General features: G+C 45.3%; 1 protein-coding gene across 2 annotated transcripts in view; it reads right to left on the bottom strand.

The window, feature by feature from the left end:
• Positions 1-19750, bottom strand: part of HPS3 (HPS3 biogenesis of lysosomal organelles complex 2 subunit 1) — a 70578-nt gene that overhangs the window by 12825 nt on the left and 38003 nt on the right. For both annotated transcript variants that reach the window (XM_077488262.1, XM_077488261.1), the window contains exons 11-13: positions 8942-9116; positions 8334-8564; positions 4470-4655 (exon numbers count right to left, since the gene is read on the bottom strand). In XM_077488262.1, coding sequence (XP_077344388.1) covers positions 4470-4655; positions 8334-8564; positions 8942-9116 — 592 coding nt within the window. The remainder of the gene's footprint in view (positions 1-4469; positions 4656-8333; positions 8565-8941; positions 9117-19750) is intronic.

The raw sequence follows: 19750 nt of genomic DNA, 5'->3' as shown, positions 1-19750 counted from the left end.
ATTCAGAGATCTCTTTTCCCCAAAGGGCAGGCATAATCTGCACTCGACAAGTACATATGACAGGTCCTGTGGCTCGCATTAACCCCTGTATGCAGGGCTGGACTTACCATTGGGCTTGATTGGGCTCAAGCCCATGGGCCCAGCCCAATAGGGGGCCCCATCGAGATACATAGCCGAGTGTACTCTGCTCACAGTCACACCCAATCCCGCCCTATGATGGACATAACACAGAGACTGTACTCGGCTCACAGTCACGCCCACTTGGCTACTCTCGGCTCCGCTCGGAGCTGCAAGAAGACCCGAGAGCCGCCCAGATACACAGGACTATCTCGGTGGCTCCATTTTTAAACTTCAAGACTGCAATGACAAGCCTACACTGACAAGGCTGCAAATGACAATGACAAGGCTGCATATGGGCACTGATAAGGCTGCATTGATGGGCATTTAAAAAGTACGTTTTTTCCTTAAAATTCCCTCCTAAACTTGGGGTGTGTGTTATACGCCAATAAATACGTTAATGTATAGAAGGTAGGGCCCAAAAGTGACTCAAGCCCAGGGGCCTCCACCACCCAGGTCCGGCCCTGCCCATATGTAGGAAGTCAGAAGACTTAAGATTTCAACTAAATCTGCAGCAGAAGGGACACGTCACATTCATTGTAGGTACTGTACTTAAATGCTGAATTTTTTTTATGTTCTGACTAATTTTAGACTTTAACCACTTCAGGACCGCCGTATTGCCAATGTACGTCAACACAATGGCACAGGCAGGCACAATCACGTAGATCTACGCGATTGCCTTTCAGCGGGTGGGGGGTCCGATCGGACCCCCTCCCGCTGGTTACGGCGGTCCGGTTCGCTCCAGGAGCGCTCCGTGATGAGGGGATGGCCGTTGGTTTTCGGCCACCCCCTCTGGATCGCTCCTGGCCAATGAGAAGCTTCCTCCCACTGTGTATTGTTTACACAGGAAGGAGGAAGTGATGTCATTCTCCTCGGGGCGGTCTTTTTGACCGGACTACGAGGAGAAGACTAATAGTAAGTGTGCACCAACACTACACTGACATGTAGGTACACACAGGCACACAAACCCCCCCCCCCCCGATCGCCCCCCGATCCCCCTCCCCCCCCAGTCAGTGTGTCACTGATTGCATTGATCATTTCTTTACTGATCAATGCATTCAGTGTCAGTTGTGACAGTAAAAACTGTCAGGACAGTTAGTGTTAGGTCCAGGGTAGCCCCCTATCACCCCCCAATAAAGATTTAACCCCCTGATTGCCCCTAGAGTTAACCCTTTCACCCCCTTTTGCCAGTGTCACTAAGCGATCATTTTTCTGATCGCTGCATGTGTCGCTAGGTAGCTAGTTATTTTTTTAGGTTCACAGCCAGGTTTTTATATCGCTAGGTACCCCGATATACTACCCAATAATGGTTTTAACCCCCTGATTGCCGCTAGTTAACCCTTTCACCCCCTTTTGCCAGTGTCACTAAGCGATCGTTTTTCTGATCGCTGCATTAGTGTCGCTACAGTCACTAGGTAGCTAGTTATTTTTTTAGGTTCACAGCCAGGTTTTTATATCGCTAGGTACCCCGATATACTACCCAATAATGGTTTTAACCCCCTGATTTCCGCTAGTTAACCCTTTCACCCCCTTTTGCCAGTGTCACTAAGTGATAATTTTTCTGAACGCTGCATCAGTGTCGCTAGGTAGCTAGTTATTTTTTTAGGTTCACCGCCAGGTTTTTATAGCGCTAGGTACCCCCATATACTACCCAATAATGGTTTTAACCCCCTGATTGCTGCTAGTTAACCCTTTCACCCCCTTTCACCAGCGATCACAGTATAAGTGTCACTGGTGACGCTGGTTAGCCAGTTAGTTATTTAGGTTCCCCGTCAGGTTTTTATATAGCGCCAGGGACCCCCATATACTACCTAATAAAAATTTGAACCCCCTGATTGCCCCTAGTTAACCCTTTCACCACTGATCACCGTATTAGTGTTACGGGTGACTCTGGTTAGTTTGTTTTTTATAGCATCAGGGCACCCACCATTTATTACCCAATAAAGGTTTACTCGGGAGAAGCAGCAGAATTTATTTTGGGGTGTAATTTGACTTCTGCCCATAGCATGTGTGAGCAATATATCATTTAGTGACAACTTTGTGCAAAAAAAAAAGTTTGTAATATTCCCGCAACTTTTGGCAAAATATAAAATATTCCATGGACTCAACATGCCTCTCAGTAAATAGCTTGGGGTGTCTACTTTCCAAAATGGGGTCATTTGGGGGGGTTTTGTGCTATTTTGGCATTTTATGGCCTTCGAAACTGTGATAGGTAGTGAGGAGTTAAATCAAAAATTTGCACCCTTAGAAATCCTGAAGGTGGTGATTGGTTTTCGGGGTGCCGTGCGCGACTAGACTCCCAAAAAGTCCCACACATGTGGTATCCCCATACTCGGGAGAAGTAGCGGAATATATTTTGGGGTGCAATTCCACATATAACCATGGCATGTGTGAGCAATATATCATTTAGTGACAACTTTTGTAAAAAATTTTTTTTTTTTTTTTTTTGTCATTATTCAATCCCTTAGGACAAAAAAAATAAATATTCAATGGGCTCAACATACCCATCAGCAATTTCCTTGGGGTGTCTACTTTCCAAAATGGGGTCATTTGGGGGGGGATTTGTACTGCCCTGCCATTTTAGCACCTCAAGAAATGAGATCGGCAGTCATAAATTAAAAGCTGTGTAAATTCCAGAAAATGTACTCTAGTTTGTAGACGCTATAACTTTTGCGCAAACCAAAAAATATACGCTTATTGACATTTTTTTTACTAAAGACATGTGGCTGAATAAATTTTGCCCTCAATGTATGACTAAAATTTAGTTTATTCGATTTTTCTTCTAACAAAAAGAAGAAAATATCTTTTTTTTTTCAAAATTTTCGCTCTTTTTCCATTTATATCGCAAAAAAAAAAAAATCGCAGAGGCAATCAAATACCATCAAAAGAAAGCTCTATTTGTGGGAAGAAAAGGACGCAAATTTCGTTTGGGTGCAATATTGCATGACCGCGCAATTACCAGTTAAAGCAGCGCAGTGCGAAATTGCAAAAAGACCTCTGGTCCTTAAGGTGTTTATTGGTCCGGAGCTGAAGTGGTTAAGCAAACATAATCCAGGGGTGGACAGGTTAATGTACAATTCAGGAGCCAATCAGCCTTGATTAAGAATTAGTAGGCATTTTAATGCACTTAAAATACAGCGATCAGCTGTCCCTATTAGGAGTACTGACCTGCCCTGAAACAATGATTCTGGGTTACTTTTGTTGGAATACAGAATTGTATTTTGTGCAACAACTACTTTAGACCAGTATTTAAACAGAGATACATATATTCTTCAACCAGTAGATGGCCGTTTAACTTTGTAACTGCATCAATTTTTTATTCAGGAAAACTGTCTTTTCCCGAATACATTTGTTTGTTTTCTGTCTGCAGTTAAGCAGCAGATAAAGTCCAATTTATACTGTGCACTGTCTGTTTTGTAGAGCTATATACAGAAATTCTAACATTTAATTTAAAAAAACACTCACCATCCCTGGACTAAACCATGGCTACCACATACATTTGTTTATCCTTCTGTATTGCTGCAAATAAAAGTAAGTTCTCTGGCGACTGGTTCTTTAACAGAACTCCTAAATTCTAAGACCCATATTTTGAAAGCAGTGGTGTGGCCTTACTGCTGCTTCATCAAAAAGCACATTTATAAAGGCCCAAGCAAAGTACACATTATATTGGCAGTAAGATGCACTGTTTCAGGGGCATTACTGCTTTCTATGTGCCCTGGTAAAAGCTGGCATTGACAAGGTACAGAAAAATGCCAGTCACTGCGTCGCGTGAAAGGTGAAAAATGTGAACTACATTCAGACTCTGAAGCAAGCGGCACGCCACTTATTCAAATGAATGACAAACAAAAAAAATAAATAAAGGGGGGGGGGGGGGGAATCCTGGTCATCTTACCCATAAAAGTCAAGCGACTGATCTCTTCTCCAATCATACAATTCTTTCTGAAGTGTTCTGCAGAAAGAACTCCATGGGACACTGCACACTCCACATCATGGCCTGCCTTTTATCAATTAAGTGAAAAATGCAGAGCATGGTATAGTGCAAACATTCTCCTACAGATAGTAGACAGGTATAAATAGGTTTGTAAAAGTTCCATATATTTATTAAAGCCTGATAATGGATTTTATATGACTAAAATAATAAGATGATCACAAAAGGGTGCTTTTTTTCTACAGTATTACTGAAGAGGAAGTCCTATGTGTGATTATGCATATTCTACAATATAATCATCCATGACTGTTAAGTTTTTTCCATAAATCTGTTTTTAGTTTTCCATTCTAAAGAGCGATCAAACACTATTACACTGAAGTCAGTAAATAAGAAAAAAAAGTTACAATAATTACAACAATCACACCTTAAAAAATAACTCTGCTTCCTTCAGATTCATTTTACTGTTTTCATGAAAAGCCACTAAGGCAGCGATAAGAAGTCCAGGCAAGGTGTCTCTTAAGTAAAATGCCATGTCTGTAGGTATGATCTCCTTGTTCTTACGTATCATTAGCAGGCGAGGCTCCTCCAAGAAACCATACAGTAGTAGAATCTGCAGGAACATTTTTGAAAACTGATCAATAGATATACATAATTATGAATTTCCAAAAACTAAAAACCAATGACACGCAAACTATGTGGTCTTCAAAAGATTTAACTCACTTGATAAAATCTTAGACAGTATTATTTATATTTAAGACAGATGTAGCACTCTGTCAAAAGTTTGGCCAACATTTGTTTTTGGCTTCACTGTACTCAGTGGAGTGGTAATCAGTTTTTTTAGTCTGATCAGGTTTTCCTAAGGTCAGTGGTCTTTTGCGCCTGTCTGCTTCTGGAAGAAGCTTCCAGAAAAGAGTAGGAGGGAGGATTTACCACCGATTTCTGAATATTTATCAGACCCGAACAAAATAACTGGGAGGCGGCACACAAAATGTGGCAAGTAAGGCGATAAATGTTTGGGAGGCCTGGGCAGAGTGTTCTTCCTATACAAGGAGGGCTTTTCTCCTGATGCTGCTGCCCCAGGGAGGCAGCTAGTATGAGAGAAGAGTTGCAGTTTAGGTCTCAGAAGGTGCTGGGCTAATGGGACTGGAGAGGATTGCTAAAGAATTTTTGCTGGAGAGCACTGTTCTGAAGTCCTGGTCTGGAGAAGAATTTTGACACCTTCACTAAAGAATATTGTGTAAAATCTGAGTGGCAGACAGCTCCTGGGACATTGTGAGCAAAACCTGGGTGTAGGGCTTCGATGGGTGTCTGCTACTATAAAAATCTGTGCCAAGATGTCTGTCGTCCTATTGATTCCGGATACCATTTTTGGTATCTCATGTTGTCAGTGTGCATTGAACTGTGCCTGTGACAGGCAGCCTCTGTACTGCTTAGGGGGGGCCTGTCTATTTCCAGTGGCCCCTTCAGGGGATAGTGCTACACAGAGAAAAACATAGTACTGGAACAAGACTGTGCCATAAAAGCTGCTACGGCGCACTGTGCCCTGCTGCCTCTAAGCCATTTTTAATCTGACCAATGGATCGTGCACTGTCTGTGTAAAGCAAGTCACTTTGGCTACGCATCCTATGCTGCTTGTGGGTACAGCCAATGTGCTCTCATTTATTGATTGACATAAGGGGTTCTGAAAAAACTCTTAGCTCTTTTCTGATCATCACGCATAGGGCAACCCATTCACTTGGGTTGTCAAAGAACCCCCTACACATTTTTGGGCATTGGTTGTGGAGCATTGTAACACAGCAAAATGTGTATCTATTAGCTACATTTAGAATGTCATTAAAAATGAATGGCACCCAAACATGGGTTGCAAGGGGATTTTAGCCAGACCCTGCCCATGATTCTGATGTGCAAAGGTATGAACAGGCCCTTAGACCTATCCACGCGATTAGTTGGCCAGGCTTGCCGAGACAATTTGTGCAGTAAACTGCAGTGATTTCAACTACAGGACTTGTTTGCACTCCAGTTATTTTTTTTGAAGATGCATTACATAATGTAAGCTAAACCATAAATGATATGAATTATGTATGCAGATAATTTTATTACTGCCCAATTCTGCATTTATGGGAGCTTGGAATTAAGTTGTTTTTTTTTAATCCTGAAATATGTGACACATTAAAGAGCATTGAAATTTTAACAAAAAACTTTTTTGTACTGAATGATACTCATCTGTAGTTTGCAGAAATACAGATTGAGATCTTGTATGCTGAGAAGAGAGTACTTCTCTCCTCCTCAAAAAATTGGGCAGTCCCCAACGCTCTATCTACTCAATATATTACTGAACATAATCACCAAAGGCACAGAAAGCAGTACACGAACCCAGTGATTCTGGAGACGCTGCTGAAAACATGCACAAGTGTTCTACTCTAGTCTTTTTCAACCAGAGTACTCAGGCACCCCAAGATGCCTTTAAGTTTAAGGGGTGTCTTGGTAAAATGCCTAAAAATTGCCCAATAATTGTAGACTAGTTTACAAAAGCCACATGTATTCATTGTGCACCATTACAACCTTCTAGTTGACAGCATCCAATGGAGTCACTTAAGCTGAGTGACCCAAGCTTAAAAATATGGGTATTCTTATAGGAAGAGTTACAACCAGCACTGAGCCCTACCCACTCTCCATTCTGCAGCACCATGTCTTCTTACCTCTCCTGTTTGGTACACACAAGAGTTTCGACGTGCCACCTGTTCTTTAGGGCACAGAGAGTAAGAACTGTTAGCTTGTGTTGTGAATGACTGCAGCTGAACAAGAGAGCTTTTATTCAGAAAAACACAGGCTGATGACAGCACACATTGACTACTACACTTGTCCAAGAGAAACTAGTGTAAAAGCTAGTGTGTGCTGTTGTCAGCTTGTGTTTTTTTGTGAATAAAAGTGCTCTACTCCAGCTGCAATCATTTAAAACCACAAGCTGACAGTTTTTACGCTCCCTGTGCCCTTAATAGCTGACTGTGGGCAGCAAGTCTGGACTGATGAAGAGTCAGCACAGCAGAGCAATGGTTCGTGTGGCAGCTTAGGGGGAGGTGGTAGGTGTTGCTCGAGCTCTGTGTGCACCGCCTGTAATGCCTCCCCTCTTCCTGAGAAATTAGTCAGAACTCCATCTCTTTTGGCAAGTGTGGTTAGATACCTAGGCAGGTGGATGGGCTAACTATCAGACACCACTACTCATCAATGGGGATGGGCGAGCGGTTCAGGCTAGGCATAAGTTCGGCCCGAACTTCGCCCATTTGGGTTTTCACCAAACACCCAGATTTCCTGTGCGCTCAGTGGGATGTTCTCCCGCCGAGTGTACAGCCAATAGGTTATTAGGGAGCGGGACCAGTAAGCAGCTGCTGCGTCCTTAACAATGGATAAGTCATCAGGCTTCCTGCTGACAGCTGAATGAAAATAAATAAAACACTGCAGTTTTTCCCGGCAATAGAAAATTAACCGTCAGTAGCCTCTGGAGCGCTTCGGAGGCAAGAGCGATTTAGACACATGTCTACATCTACCCTTAAAGATCAAATGCGCAGGGTAGGGAAGAGAACCAAGAGTTTATTGGATGAAAAAGGTCAGTCTCACTTTCGGGTAAACTGACCTTTTTAGCTAATGCATTGGGATTGGTCCACTAAAGGAATAAAGACCGTTCACTTAGCAAAGTGAATGTTTACTGAGCTTATTAAATAAAATGAAGCTGTGTTTACTGCAACTATTTGGTTATTTGAAAGAAAAGAAAATCCCATTTGTTTAAAGTAGTAGGAAGCCACATCAAACCACAAAAAAAAATAAAAAAAAATAAAAAAAAGTGTAAGGCAATTGCATAATGCTACCTTGGAATGAAGCCTTCCAGCAGCATGCTGTCACCGCTGACATCTTCCCCTGGTCTTTCTTCTGGGGTCGTGCGCTCTGGCTATGTGATTGGCTCGTGGAAACCCTTGGCTCCGGAACAAAGCTCTGAAGATCCAGCAAGGTATGCCTTCAGAGCGCATGCGCCGGTGACGCAACTGGCCACATCCAGGGTGAATATCCCCTAAATGGTGCAGTTTAGGAGGAGATATTCATTTTACCTACCGGTAAGCCTTATAGATTTAACTGTAGGTAAAAAATCACCAAGCAGGCTTTTCTAGCGCTTTAAACTTTCCTTGATTAGAGTAGAACACAGCTTCATCCCATTTGCAAATCTAATGCAAGATTCACTTAGCCTCATTGTTTTTCAGAACCCAGCTAATCATGAAATAACAATTTGACATCTCACCTCTGGATGACGCTGCATCTCTGCTTCATACTTCTGAAAATCATGCATTCTCAGTGCCATGGTCGCCTTTGTAAGAGATATTATAGCTGAACATGCCACAGACTCTAATTTTTCCAAGAAATCTATTGCTTTAACAGGACACACGTTAACCATGCAAGGACTGGATAACACATTAGGCAACTGTTGTGGTTCTGCAGCTTTAAATATCTGCAATACTTTCAAGGCCGCCTCCTTAAAAACAGAAGAACAAACAATTTTAGATCCGTAAACCCCAAAACAATCTCAGCAGTAAACATTACAAACAAATTTTACTGAATGGCTTGCAACAAAAAAAGTTTCCCCTCTTGGGGCTCCTTAGCCTGCACTCCTTCAAGTTGTTGCACACAAAATTACTATATACTGTAGATGTACATGCAGTGTACAGTCAGTAAGTCATTGGTAACGTAACCTTAACCTTCCCTAAATTCCTTCAAATACTAGGGACAGACATTTCAACCATGTGTTCCCAAATACAACACCTATCTCATTTTCAAAAATCGATTTTAAATTGTTTTACAATCTGGTTAAACTTTACATAAAGCAATGCATTAACAAAAAAAGATGTATACTTCACTCAGTTGTTCCTCCAGATCTTCACAAAGTGAATGTTTGAGGTAGAACATGAAGCCTTTCCCATACTCCTGGGGAAAATCTTTGGAAAGAACGCGATCTATTACATCAGATACCGATAGACCAGACATTTTGTAGTAAGGAAGTGCCAGATGGGATTTCTTGGTGTCCAATCTGAAGGCGGAGATAGTTACAGGTTAAAAAAAAAAAAAGCAATCCTAAAAATTGTATTTTGCATTTTTATACAATTTTTAGGGCCAAGACTAAAAACTGAACTCACGGCAACCCTCCCCATCTTTGTTCTCTACAGACATTTAGTTAAGCTAAAAAGTAAAAAATTGGTCAGTGGGTGGCCCTGTCATCTGCCTCCCATCTGACCACCCTTAATTGAAAAAGTAAAGGAGCTGTATAGAAAATTGTCAGATGCAAAGAGGCTGTATCCAATCAGAGATAGCCACTGTTTAGGTATTTAAACCTGCGGAGTTGGCGGTCAAAACAATTGTTCATGGTGCAAGATTCATCCATCAATGCTGTAATCTGTGGATGGAGGATATTTTTTTAATTCAGCCTGTAGGCTAAACAATCGTTCAGTATATGGCCAGCTTTGGAGAGAGACCATATGCAAACAATTAGTATCTGCTTCTTTGGCAAAATTAAATTTACTAGTAGATGATCATCCACCATTTTGAAAAGCCCATTGTTAATGTTTGCCACAGTAAAAACTGCTATATACAGTAGGTGTACAAACATGTCACCATATGGGTATATGCTACAAGTGCTGACCATGCCATATATCATCACTTTAGGCTTTCAGATACTGCAATAGCAGCCATATCTGTGAGGACTAAAAAAATCAGTAAAGACTTGCTATTAATCCCCATATATGCCACATACTAATAGGATTTTTGTACTCACCGCAAAATCCTTTTCTCTGAAGTTCATTGACAGACACAGCAGCTCTTCTTGACCTTTGGGTTATATCTCCCCTTTAGGAGAGGACTAGGCAGAAAGTGTTAAAAACAGCAACACTTGCACAGTAGCACCCAGAAGGCGGTCCTACTGGCTATAACCCCTCACACTGCATCCAGCAGCTCAGTTCGTCAAAAGCAGTACAAACATAAATAGGAGGGGCAGTGCTGTGTCCGGCAATGAACGTCAGAAAACAGGATTTTATGGCAAGTACAAAAATCCTATTTTCTCTATCGTTCATTGACAGACACAGCAGCTCTTCTTGACCTTAGGGACGTCCCCAAGCAGTGTCAACGAAACGAGGGGTGGGAACAGCAAACAACAATAACTCCACCCATAACAACCAGAGCTCCTCAACTAAGGAGTTGCAACCTTAAAAGGGGAAGTCCACCCCCCACCCCCCAAAAAAAAAAAAAAAAAAAAATGCATAAAAAGGCGCCAAAAAAAAAATAATAAAAAAAAAGGTTTCACTTACCAGAAATGGCTGTTTCTAGGCAGATCGTCCTAATCTGCCTCTTCCTATTCTGTGGTGATCTTCTGTCTTCTCCTTGCGCTGTCTTCTGGTGAATGGGGTACGGCGTGTTGTGGGAACTGTGTGCGTCCCACAACACAGCGCACCCCATTCACAAAGCGCCATGTGACTTGTGCACGCGCAGTAAGAAACGGGCAGTGAAGCCGCAAGGCTCCACTGCTCGTTTCTTACTTTGAAAGTTGGGGCCAAGACCCGAGGCGGCTTCGGGCGGCCCACATTGTGGGCACCCTAGAAAGGTAAGTGATTAAAAGTCAGCAGCTACAGTGTTTGTAGCTGCTGACTTAATTTTTTTTTTCCGCTGGCCCACCACTTTAAACAGCCGCCTGCAAAACCTTGCACCGAAGCAAGCATCTGAAGATGCACTCACATCAACCTTGTAAAATTTAGTGAAAGTATGAATAGACGACCAGGTCGCCGCCTTGCACACCTGGGAAACGGACACTTGATGTCGGAAAGCCCAAGAGGCACCAATCGCCCAGGTAGAATGTGCCGTGACAGGAAAGGGGGGGCCCCCGTCCACTTATGGCATAAGCCTGAACTACAATCTGTCTGATCCAGAGATGGTGGCCAATGAGACCGCCAGTCCCTTCTTCAGACCAGCCACCAATACAAAAAGAGTTCGACCTCCGAAAAGGAGCCATAGCAGACAGATACACCAGCTGAGCACAGACCACGTCCAAGGAACGCAAAGCCACCTCTTTGGTGTGCGACGGCCGAGGACATAAGGACGGAAACACAAAGTCCTCATTTAGATGAAAGGCCGAAACAACCTTTGGAATAAACAAAGGCTGCGGCCACAGCACCGCCTTATCCTTGGAGGATCAAGTAAGGAGACTTGCAAGACAAGGCCGCCAACTCAGAAACCCTCCTGGCAGATGTAATGGCCACTAGAAAGACTACTTTCTGAGAGTGTCAATAAGGGAATCGTCCTAATGTTTTCAAATGGCGGTTTCTGAAGCACCAAGAGCATCAGATTCAAATCCCACGGAGGTATCGGTGGTTGAACCAGATGGGCCACATGTCGAACCCTCTGAACAAACGTACTCACCAATGGATGAGCTGCCAAGGGACGCTGAAAAAAAAAATAAAATAAATAAGACAGCCAAAGCCGATATCTGCCCCTTAATGGTGCTTAATGCAAGTTTCTGATCCACTCCTTGCTGCAAAAACAGCAGGATCCTGGAAACGGAATATGTATGTGGACGCCACCCCATCTCCTCACAAATGGAGATGTAGGCCTTCCACGATGATAAATCTTCCGAGATGACGACTTCCGTACCCTCAACATAGTGGATATTACGGAATCCGACAGACCTTGGTCCCTTAGCACCTGGCTTTCAACAGCCATGCCATTAAAGCCAGTGACAGTAAAGCAGGATGAAATATTGGACCTTGCGACAGAAGGTCCTCTCGCATCGGCAGTTGCCCAAGAACATCTGCCACCATTCGTACTATGTCCGTGTACCACGGACACCACGGCCAATCTGGGGCAATCAGGATTACGGGAAACCTCTCAGCCTCCACACTGTGAAGCAGACGTGGTAGAAGTTTGAGTGGGGGAAAAGCATAAATAAGTCGATAATGCATGGAGCCACCAACGTGTCTGCCGCGTCCGGCCAGAGATCCTTTGACCTGGCCACAAACCTCTGTACTTTCCGATTGAGTCGAGAAGCCAGGAGATCCACATCTGGCATGCCCCACCTTAGGCAAAAGGAGCCGGAATACATCCGGATGTAGCGACCATTTCCGTTGGTCCAGCATCTGACGACTTAGGTAGTCCGCTCGCCAGTTTTATACACCCGGAATGTGCACGGCCGACAGTCGGCACGTGCCGCTCTGCCCACTGCAGGATGTGAGCGACCTCCAGTGCTGCAGCCAAGCTCCTTGTTCCTCCTTGATGGTTGACATACGCCACTGCCGTGGCGTTGTCCGACTGGATCCTGACTGGACACCCCTGCAGCCTCTGTGACCATGTGGAGAGGCACCATCTGATTGCCGAAGTTCCAGCAAATTGATCGGCAGGCGGAATTCTTCCTGGGTACACCAACCCTGGGCCGATTGTACGCCCCAAACTCCCCCCCCCCCCCCCAAATCAGTCAGGCTGGCATCCATTGTTATTACCGTCCAATGAAGAGGATAGAACGACTTCCCGGACTGAAGAGCCAGTGACCTCAGCCACCAGAGCAGGGAATCCCTGACTAGCTAGCTCACTCACATTTGACAATCAAGGGATAATGGCGATTTGTCCCATCTTGACAGGATCTCCTTTTGCAAAACTCGTGTGAAATTGAGCATACGGTACCGCCTCAAAAGTGGCTACCATGAGACCCAGGACTCGCATGCAAAAAACGCAGCGACGACCACCTGCGGGAAACCGATAAAATCACCGCAGCTTGAAGAGTCTGGAGCTTGTCCAAAGGGAGAAAAGACTCTCGCCTCCGAGGAGTCCAAAAGCAGGCCCATGAACTCCAGGCATTGCGTCAGCACCAGCACCGACTTCTGTAGGTTCAGTACCCAACCAAACTCCTGAATAGTTTGCATGGTGATTGTTACATCCTCCCTTAATTCTGAGGTGGAAGCTGCCCTCAGAAGGAGGTCATCCAGGTAACCCACGATTGCGATCCCTCGCTGCCTTAGCAAAACCAAAATTGGGGCTAGCACCTTGGTGAAGACCCTTGGTGCCGACGCCAGGCCAAAAGGGAGAGCTACAAATTGGTAGTGCTCGTCCCCGACCATAAATCGCAGAAATTTCTGATGCTTGATGCATATGGGGACATGCAACTATGCGTCCTTGATGTCCAGGGATGCCAGAAAATCCCCCTGATGGAGTGAAGCGACCACTGAGCAAGCCGATTCCATCCTGAACCTTTGTACTTTCACAAAGCTGTTGAGGGCCTTGAGGCTCTATCTTGTACCCTGAGAAAACCAGTTTGCAGACCCACTGGTTGGAAAGTAGGGAGGTCCACCGGGCTGCAAACTCCCGAAGAGGACCCCTCACCCGAGAGTTGGGCAGGGGCAAACCTTCATGCCGTAACAGATTTGCTCGCAGGCTTGCAAAACCAGGGACACTTTTGTCCCTCAGCAGGCACCTTGTCAGACTGGGAACGCTTACCTGCCAACCCAGGCAGACGAAAAATCCACTACTGAGCGGAAAAGTAAGGCCCTTGCCTATGGTGTGACTCCTTCCCTTTTCTGAACTGTGGGAGTAACGTACTCTTACCCCCAGTAACATTCTTAATAATGTCATCCAGCAAGGCTCCAAATAGCCTCTCACCCTGGAAGGGCAAGTCCGCCAGTGCTTTCTTAGATGCAGCCAAATCAGACAACGTAGCACTACCGCTGATCCTGAGACTCTAGAGAGCAAGGGGGCCGTATCTAAGGCCGCATCACAGACATACTTAAGGCCCTGCACCAACTGGTCCGCCAGCTCCATGCAGACCGGGGAAGCCTGTTGCTTCTACAATTCACAGTGCAACAATTTAGCCCATTCAGTCAGCGTCTGCGACACCAGGGCCGTGGCCAACACTGGCCGCAATGCTGACCCCACCCACAGTAAACATGGACCGTGCAACCGCCTCTGCCTTTCTGTCGGCAGGGTCCTTGAAAGCAGGAGTCCCTTCCACCGGAAGCGTGGTTACCTTATTTAGCCTGGAAACCGTGGAGGTCAACAATCGGAGGAGATGTCCATATTTTCAGGAGACTCTCCTCAAAGGGGTAACGCACCACCATGCGTTTCGGGACTGAAAAGGCTCCTTGTAAATAAGCTTATCAAAATAACTTGGGTAAGGAAACACCTTAGCCGTGCAGGACAGCTTTTGGGAACCGAAAGGGAAAGACACCCCTGTAGATGCCCCCACCGTATCCTCCATTATTAGGGTATCCCGCAACGCTGTAATAAATGCTCCTACAATTGCCTTTTCCTGCACTTAACCAGACACAGAGTCATCCTCACTGTCCAAATGGTCCTGGTCCGCATCCTCTGATAGATCAGAACAGGGGACACCTGTCACAGCGGGGCCCGAGTCTGAATCGGAGCTTTCCCCAGAAGACAGTGGGGGTAGGGGGTGTTTAAACCCCTTGCACCCGCATGCCATTTCCAACCTGGCAACTAAGACCTCCAGGACCGCCGATAGAGCATCCATAGGCACCACAGGTGCAGGGGAACCAGTTGCAATAACAGGGATGTATGGGGAAGAAGCGACAGCTTCTGACGTCATGCTGACCCCCCCCCCCGCAGGACTCACCACCTTGACCCAGGTACTGCGCTTCTGCTGTCCGCACTCCGTGTCATCCATGAGGTGTCTGTGTGGAAAGAGTGTTGTTCTAGAAGGAAACAAGCACCCAGCGCTAGAGGCAAAACTACTTAAGGTTACTAGAAAATGGCTGCCAGCTGCCTCAGCAAAAACATCTGAGGGCGCCAAGAAAATCACTGCAAGGCAAAAAACGGTCTGTGGCTCCCCACATCTCACACAGAACAAACACCTCACTTTGTCCCAGAAACAGGGAAGAGAACGAGCGGATCCCCAACACTCAGAGCGGCCCCCTGCCAAGACTCAGGGCCCCCCTGGCCAGGTACGTGCACCGCTCCCCCATGTGCCCAGTCAAACAGTGGCCCATAGCATGGGGAGGAGGGAAGGGACAGGGAGAGAAGAAAGGGAGAGTGGGAGACCCCCCCCTAGTCAACCTCCCAGGGAATGCCCAGCTGCTCCATCCTGCCGAGATAGGTGGAACCATACTTGCCTCTCCTGCAGGGACTGCTGGACACATTCCACAGACAAACACACACATCACCCGAGCAGTACGGGGTGGCTGCCGGCCACGGCACACCGACACAGACAGCAGTAGGCTGGTTATACGTGTGCCCCGGAGCATATAGCTCACCGGCCGCCCCTGGATTAGACGGGGCATGTTGTGGCCGACCCAGCGCGTAGCTAGGGCCTGCTCACGCTCGATGGCCAGGCTGGGGAGACTACAAGGATCTATATTATTCAGCCTGTCACCCAGCCAGGCTGTTGATTGTAGATCACAGGAATCAAAAATACAGAAAAAAGAAAAAAATTCCCAGGACCAATGGTCCCACTGGGAGCCATGTCCTTCTCCACTAGTCAGAAAAAAATTGAGCTGCTGGATGCAGTGTGAGGGGTTATAGCCAGTAGGACTGCCACCTGGGCGGTACTGTGCAAGTGTTGCTGTTAACACTTTCTGCCTAGTCCTCTCCTAAAAGGGCGATATAACCCTAAGGTCAAGAAGAGCTGCTGTGTGTCATTTTTTATTTTTATTTTTTAAACCCAAAAGTCTTAAGGCATATCAAAAGGCAACAACAAAAATGTAATACCTTAGCAGCTAACCTGTGCTTAGATGTTGTGGCTGCATTAGCTTTCTTTTTTTCAGGTTTCTTCCCTTTTTTTTTACCTGGTAAGTTAGCCAATTACAAACATCCTGGGCAAACACACTTTATTTAAGATGGAGCAGAATTGTTACCCCAGACCACAAACAGCTTCCCCTCTCACAATATGTCCATTGAATAGCATGGCATTGTTTTGTAGCTCATAGAAGACAGGAAGTTGGAATTTCCAAGGGCATAATATTTCCTGAAGTATCATCAAGAATTTTTCTGTAAATTTCTGAAAATGTAAGTAGCCAAAAAAATTAAAATCTGATTCAGCCACCACATTGAAGGACTAAGAAACTGCAATATACGAGGGGTGTTTCAAAAAGTTTCTGCACTTTTATATTTTCGTTGGAAAAGGTGAGGCTGGGAGGAGAAGTAATTGGTCATATCTGAGAGTGTCATATGAGTAGTCTGCCTGGCAAGCAGGCTGACCTTGCAGCTAAGGAGAGTTGTCACGCTGTGGTGAAGATGGCTGTGATACTATGCTACAGTAATTCATTCCTATGGGTCCATTTTAAACAAAGGGAAATTTTCAGAATACTCAACGTGCATTAGCAGTCATGAGAGTTTAAATCTGCATAAGTGGGTTGCTCGCCATTCATTGTCTGTCTCCCATTTCCCTTCGCCCAAGTATTTTCTAACTGCGCTAATAACTATACAAAAATGTATGACTTACAGGAAGCTTGACTTTTATATTTTGTTCCAACTAATTGCTGCTACTTAAAAAATCACAATTGCTTTACCTGCAAATTGTGCACAACAAATTGTATAACTCAGTGCCCATAACAGCTCAATATTATCTTTATAAAGATATTCGAGGAACATCTTATGAACCATTAGCTATATTGGGTATAGGCTCTAAATTACCTATATACTTTATGTAAGAGCTATATATTCCAAATCACTGTCTTTTGACAGATAATCAAATGTTCTGCTTTTGTTGCGATGCAATTGTCACAATGCTATAAAGCATCCTAGGGCACCTATGAGAGGCTACAAAAAACTGGTGTCCATGTGAATGCCAATCTTTTTTTTTTTTTTTATTGAAAAAGCCAACTTTATTGAGGTACGAATGCTTGGTACATAAATTGACGGAGGCCAACATGGCCAAAACAATAGCACATATATAGATACATTACAGTAACCGTGTAGCATAAAACAAACTACCCACAAGAGGTAGAGCCATCACATAGTATATATGTATATGTAAAAAAAAACAAAGGAAGAAGGGAGAGACAGAGAGGGAGGGGAGAGGAGAGAAAAAAAAAAAAAAAAAAAAAGAAAAAGGGGGGAGGGAAAGGAGAAGATGAAGGGTGAGTATATCAAGTACACGTTTCACCATCTGCCAACCATCTACCCCAGACCTTTTCGTATTTAGGTGAACACCCCCTATGCACATAAATCAGCTTCTTATATGGAAGAGTATCATTTACCTCTTTTTTCCAACACTGGATTGTGGGGGGCAGGGCCTGCATCCACCTTCTAGCCACCGCTTTCCTTGCCAGGAATAGGGTCTCATGCAAAAAGGTGCGAAGAGATTTATCAGCTTCTAAGCTAGGCATCAGACCGAGCAGGCACATTTTGGGGTCTAGGGTAGCAGGTGAACCCATCTGGTCGTGCAGGAATCGTATCACTTGCATCCAGTATGCTTGAATAGTGGGACAGGTCCATAGAAGGTGATAAAGGGAGCCCGGGGTATGACCACATTGACGGCATCCCGGATTGTACATGGGCTTGAAACGTGCTATCTTCTGGGGAGTTAGATATGTCCTGTGTATGATATACAGCTGCGTGAGGCGATCTGACAGCCGGGGGGATACATATTTCACATCCCCCAGAATGTCATCCCAATCCTCATCCGCAATAAGCCCAACGTCCACCTCCCATCCGGCCTTAGCCGCATAGGCCAAGGCCATGACACCAGGGAGACGGATAGCGGAGTACAAGGTGGAGATTAATTTAGCTGGCTCAGTACCCGTAACTGTATCTACTATAGAGGGGACTGCCAAGGATGGGTTAGAGCTAATAAATTGGGTTTGTATGGCATGGCGGAGCTGCAGGTATCTAAAAAGGAGACAGTTAGGGAGGGAAAATTCGTCTTTGAGCATTTGAAACGTTTTTATTCCCATATTAGTCATGACCTGATAAATATATAAGATCCCATGGCGTATCCACACCACAGGATCTGGAATGGACAGCAGTTCAGGTAGGTGCATGTTGAACCAGAGAGGCGTGTGGGAGTGGACCCGTGGGATCCCAAGTTTTTTCAGCGCCACCCCCCACACCCTCCGGTGATGTGTCAGCATGTCTGCGTTATGACGGGGGGAGCAACCCGTCAAGGGGGCCCTGAGTACTGCCTGAAGGGGGGTGTGGGCTGGATTGTCAGGATGCCCACAGATTAGTGCCTGATATCGTTGTAGTTCGCTTTTATCGAAATAATAAAAATGGGATAATTGTGAGGCAAGGTAGTACTCCTGAAAGTCTGGAAGAGCAGCTCCTCCCAGCGTTGCCGGGTTTTTCAGGAGCTTCCAGGATAATTTATGTCTGCTGTGTCCCCATATAAATGAGTTAAGAATAGACTCAATCGTTTTGAAAAATTTTTGTGGTATATATAGGGGGGCATGCCACACGAGATAGAGTATCTTTGGTAAAAGTATCATTTTAACCAAATTAATGCGTCCCATAACCCCCAGTGGTAGTCTGGCCCAATTCTGTGTCTTAGTCTTGATCAGGGTACATAGAGGTTCAATGTTAAGGAGTGTGTAGTCTGTGAGCGACCTGGTCACCTGCACCCCAAGGTACTTAATCGAGGAGACCCTTGGGAGACTCAGAGGTGGAGACGTGAACGGAGGGGGGAAATGGTCAATGGGAAGGATCTGAGATTTGGACCAGTTAATACGCAAACCCGAATGGCCGCCGATACATTCTATAGAATGAAGGGCAGCACCACAGGGAAGGACCCGAGTCTGCCAGGTATAGGAGGGTATCATCGGCATACAGCCCGATCTTCTCTTCCAGGTTACCAATCTTAAGGCCGCGGATATTAGCATCTGCCCGAATCATGATGGCCAACGGCTCCACCGCCAGTGCATACAGCATGGGGGAAAGAGGACAGCCCTGTCGGGTCCCCCTCTCAAGGGGAAATTGGTCCGATAACCAACCATTCACAAACACCCTGGCCTTGGGGGATTGGTATAGGAGTTGAACCCAACGAATAAAATTGGGGCCAAATCCAAATCTCGAAAGGCACTCCCATAAGTAGTTCCACTCCACAGAGTCAAAGGCCTTAGCGGCATCCAGAGCCACCACGACCCTCGACCCGATGTCATCGTGGGATCCCTGAATATTCATAAATAGACGACGAATGTTCATTGCTGTATTTTTCCCTGGCATAAAGCCTGTCTGATCTGGGTGGACTAGGGACAGAATGACTTGGTTGAGGCGGGAGGCTAGGATCTTAGCTAATATCTTAATATCAACTTGGAGCAGGGAGATGGGTCTATACGATTCTGGGTATTTAGGGTCCTTGCCAGGCTTAGGGATTACTACAATTTGGGCCTCTCTCATAGAGGGGGGTAGGGTACCTGTATCAAAGATAAATTTGTATAAGTCATAAAGTTTAGGGATAAGGGTTTCAGAGTAAGTGGCGTAGAATTCAAGTGGTAAGCCATCTAATCCTGGGGCCTTGGACGCTGCCAGGCAGGAGATAGCCACAGAGATATCTTCTATAGTAATAGGGGCTTCTAACAGTTCAAGCTGTTCATCAGCCAGTCTGGGAAATGCAACTCCCTCCAGGTAGTCCCTGGTGTCTTGGGGAGAGTGGGTGACCCGGGAGGTGTAAAGTGCACGGTAGAACTTCCCAAATTCCTCCGCCACTAGTTGCGGATCGGTGATATCGTTCCCCCGCGGATCTAA

This window comes from Lithobates pipiens, unplaced genomic scaffold (assembly GCF_037356315.1).
Source record: "Lithobates pipiens isolate NorthernLeopardFrog02 unplaced genomic scaffold, aLitPip1_a1.2 Scaffold_18, whole genome shotgun sequence".
Taxonomy (NCBI): Eukaryota; Metazoa; Chordata; class Amphibia; order Anura; family Ranidae; genus Lithobates; species Lithobates pipiens.
This window is presented reverse-complemented; position numbering and strand designations above follow the sequence as displayed.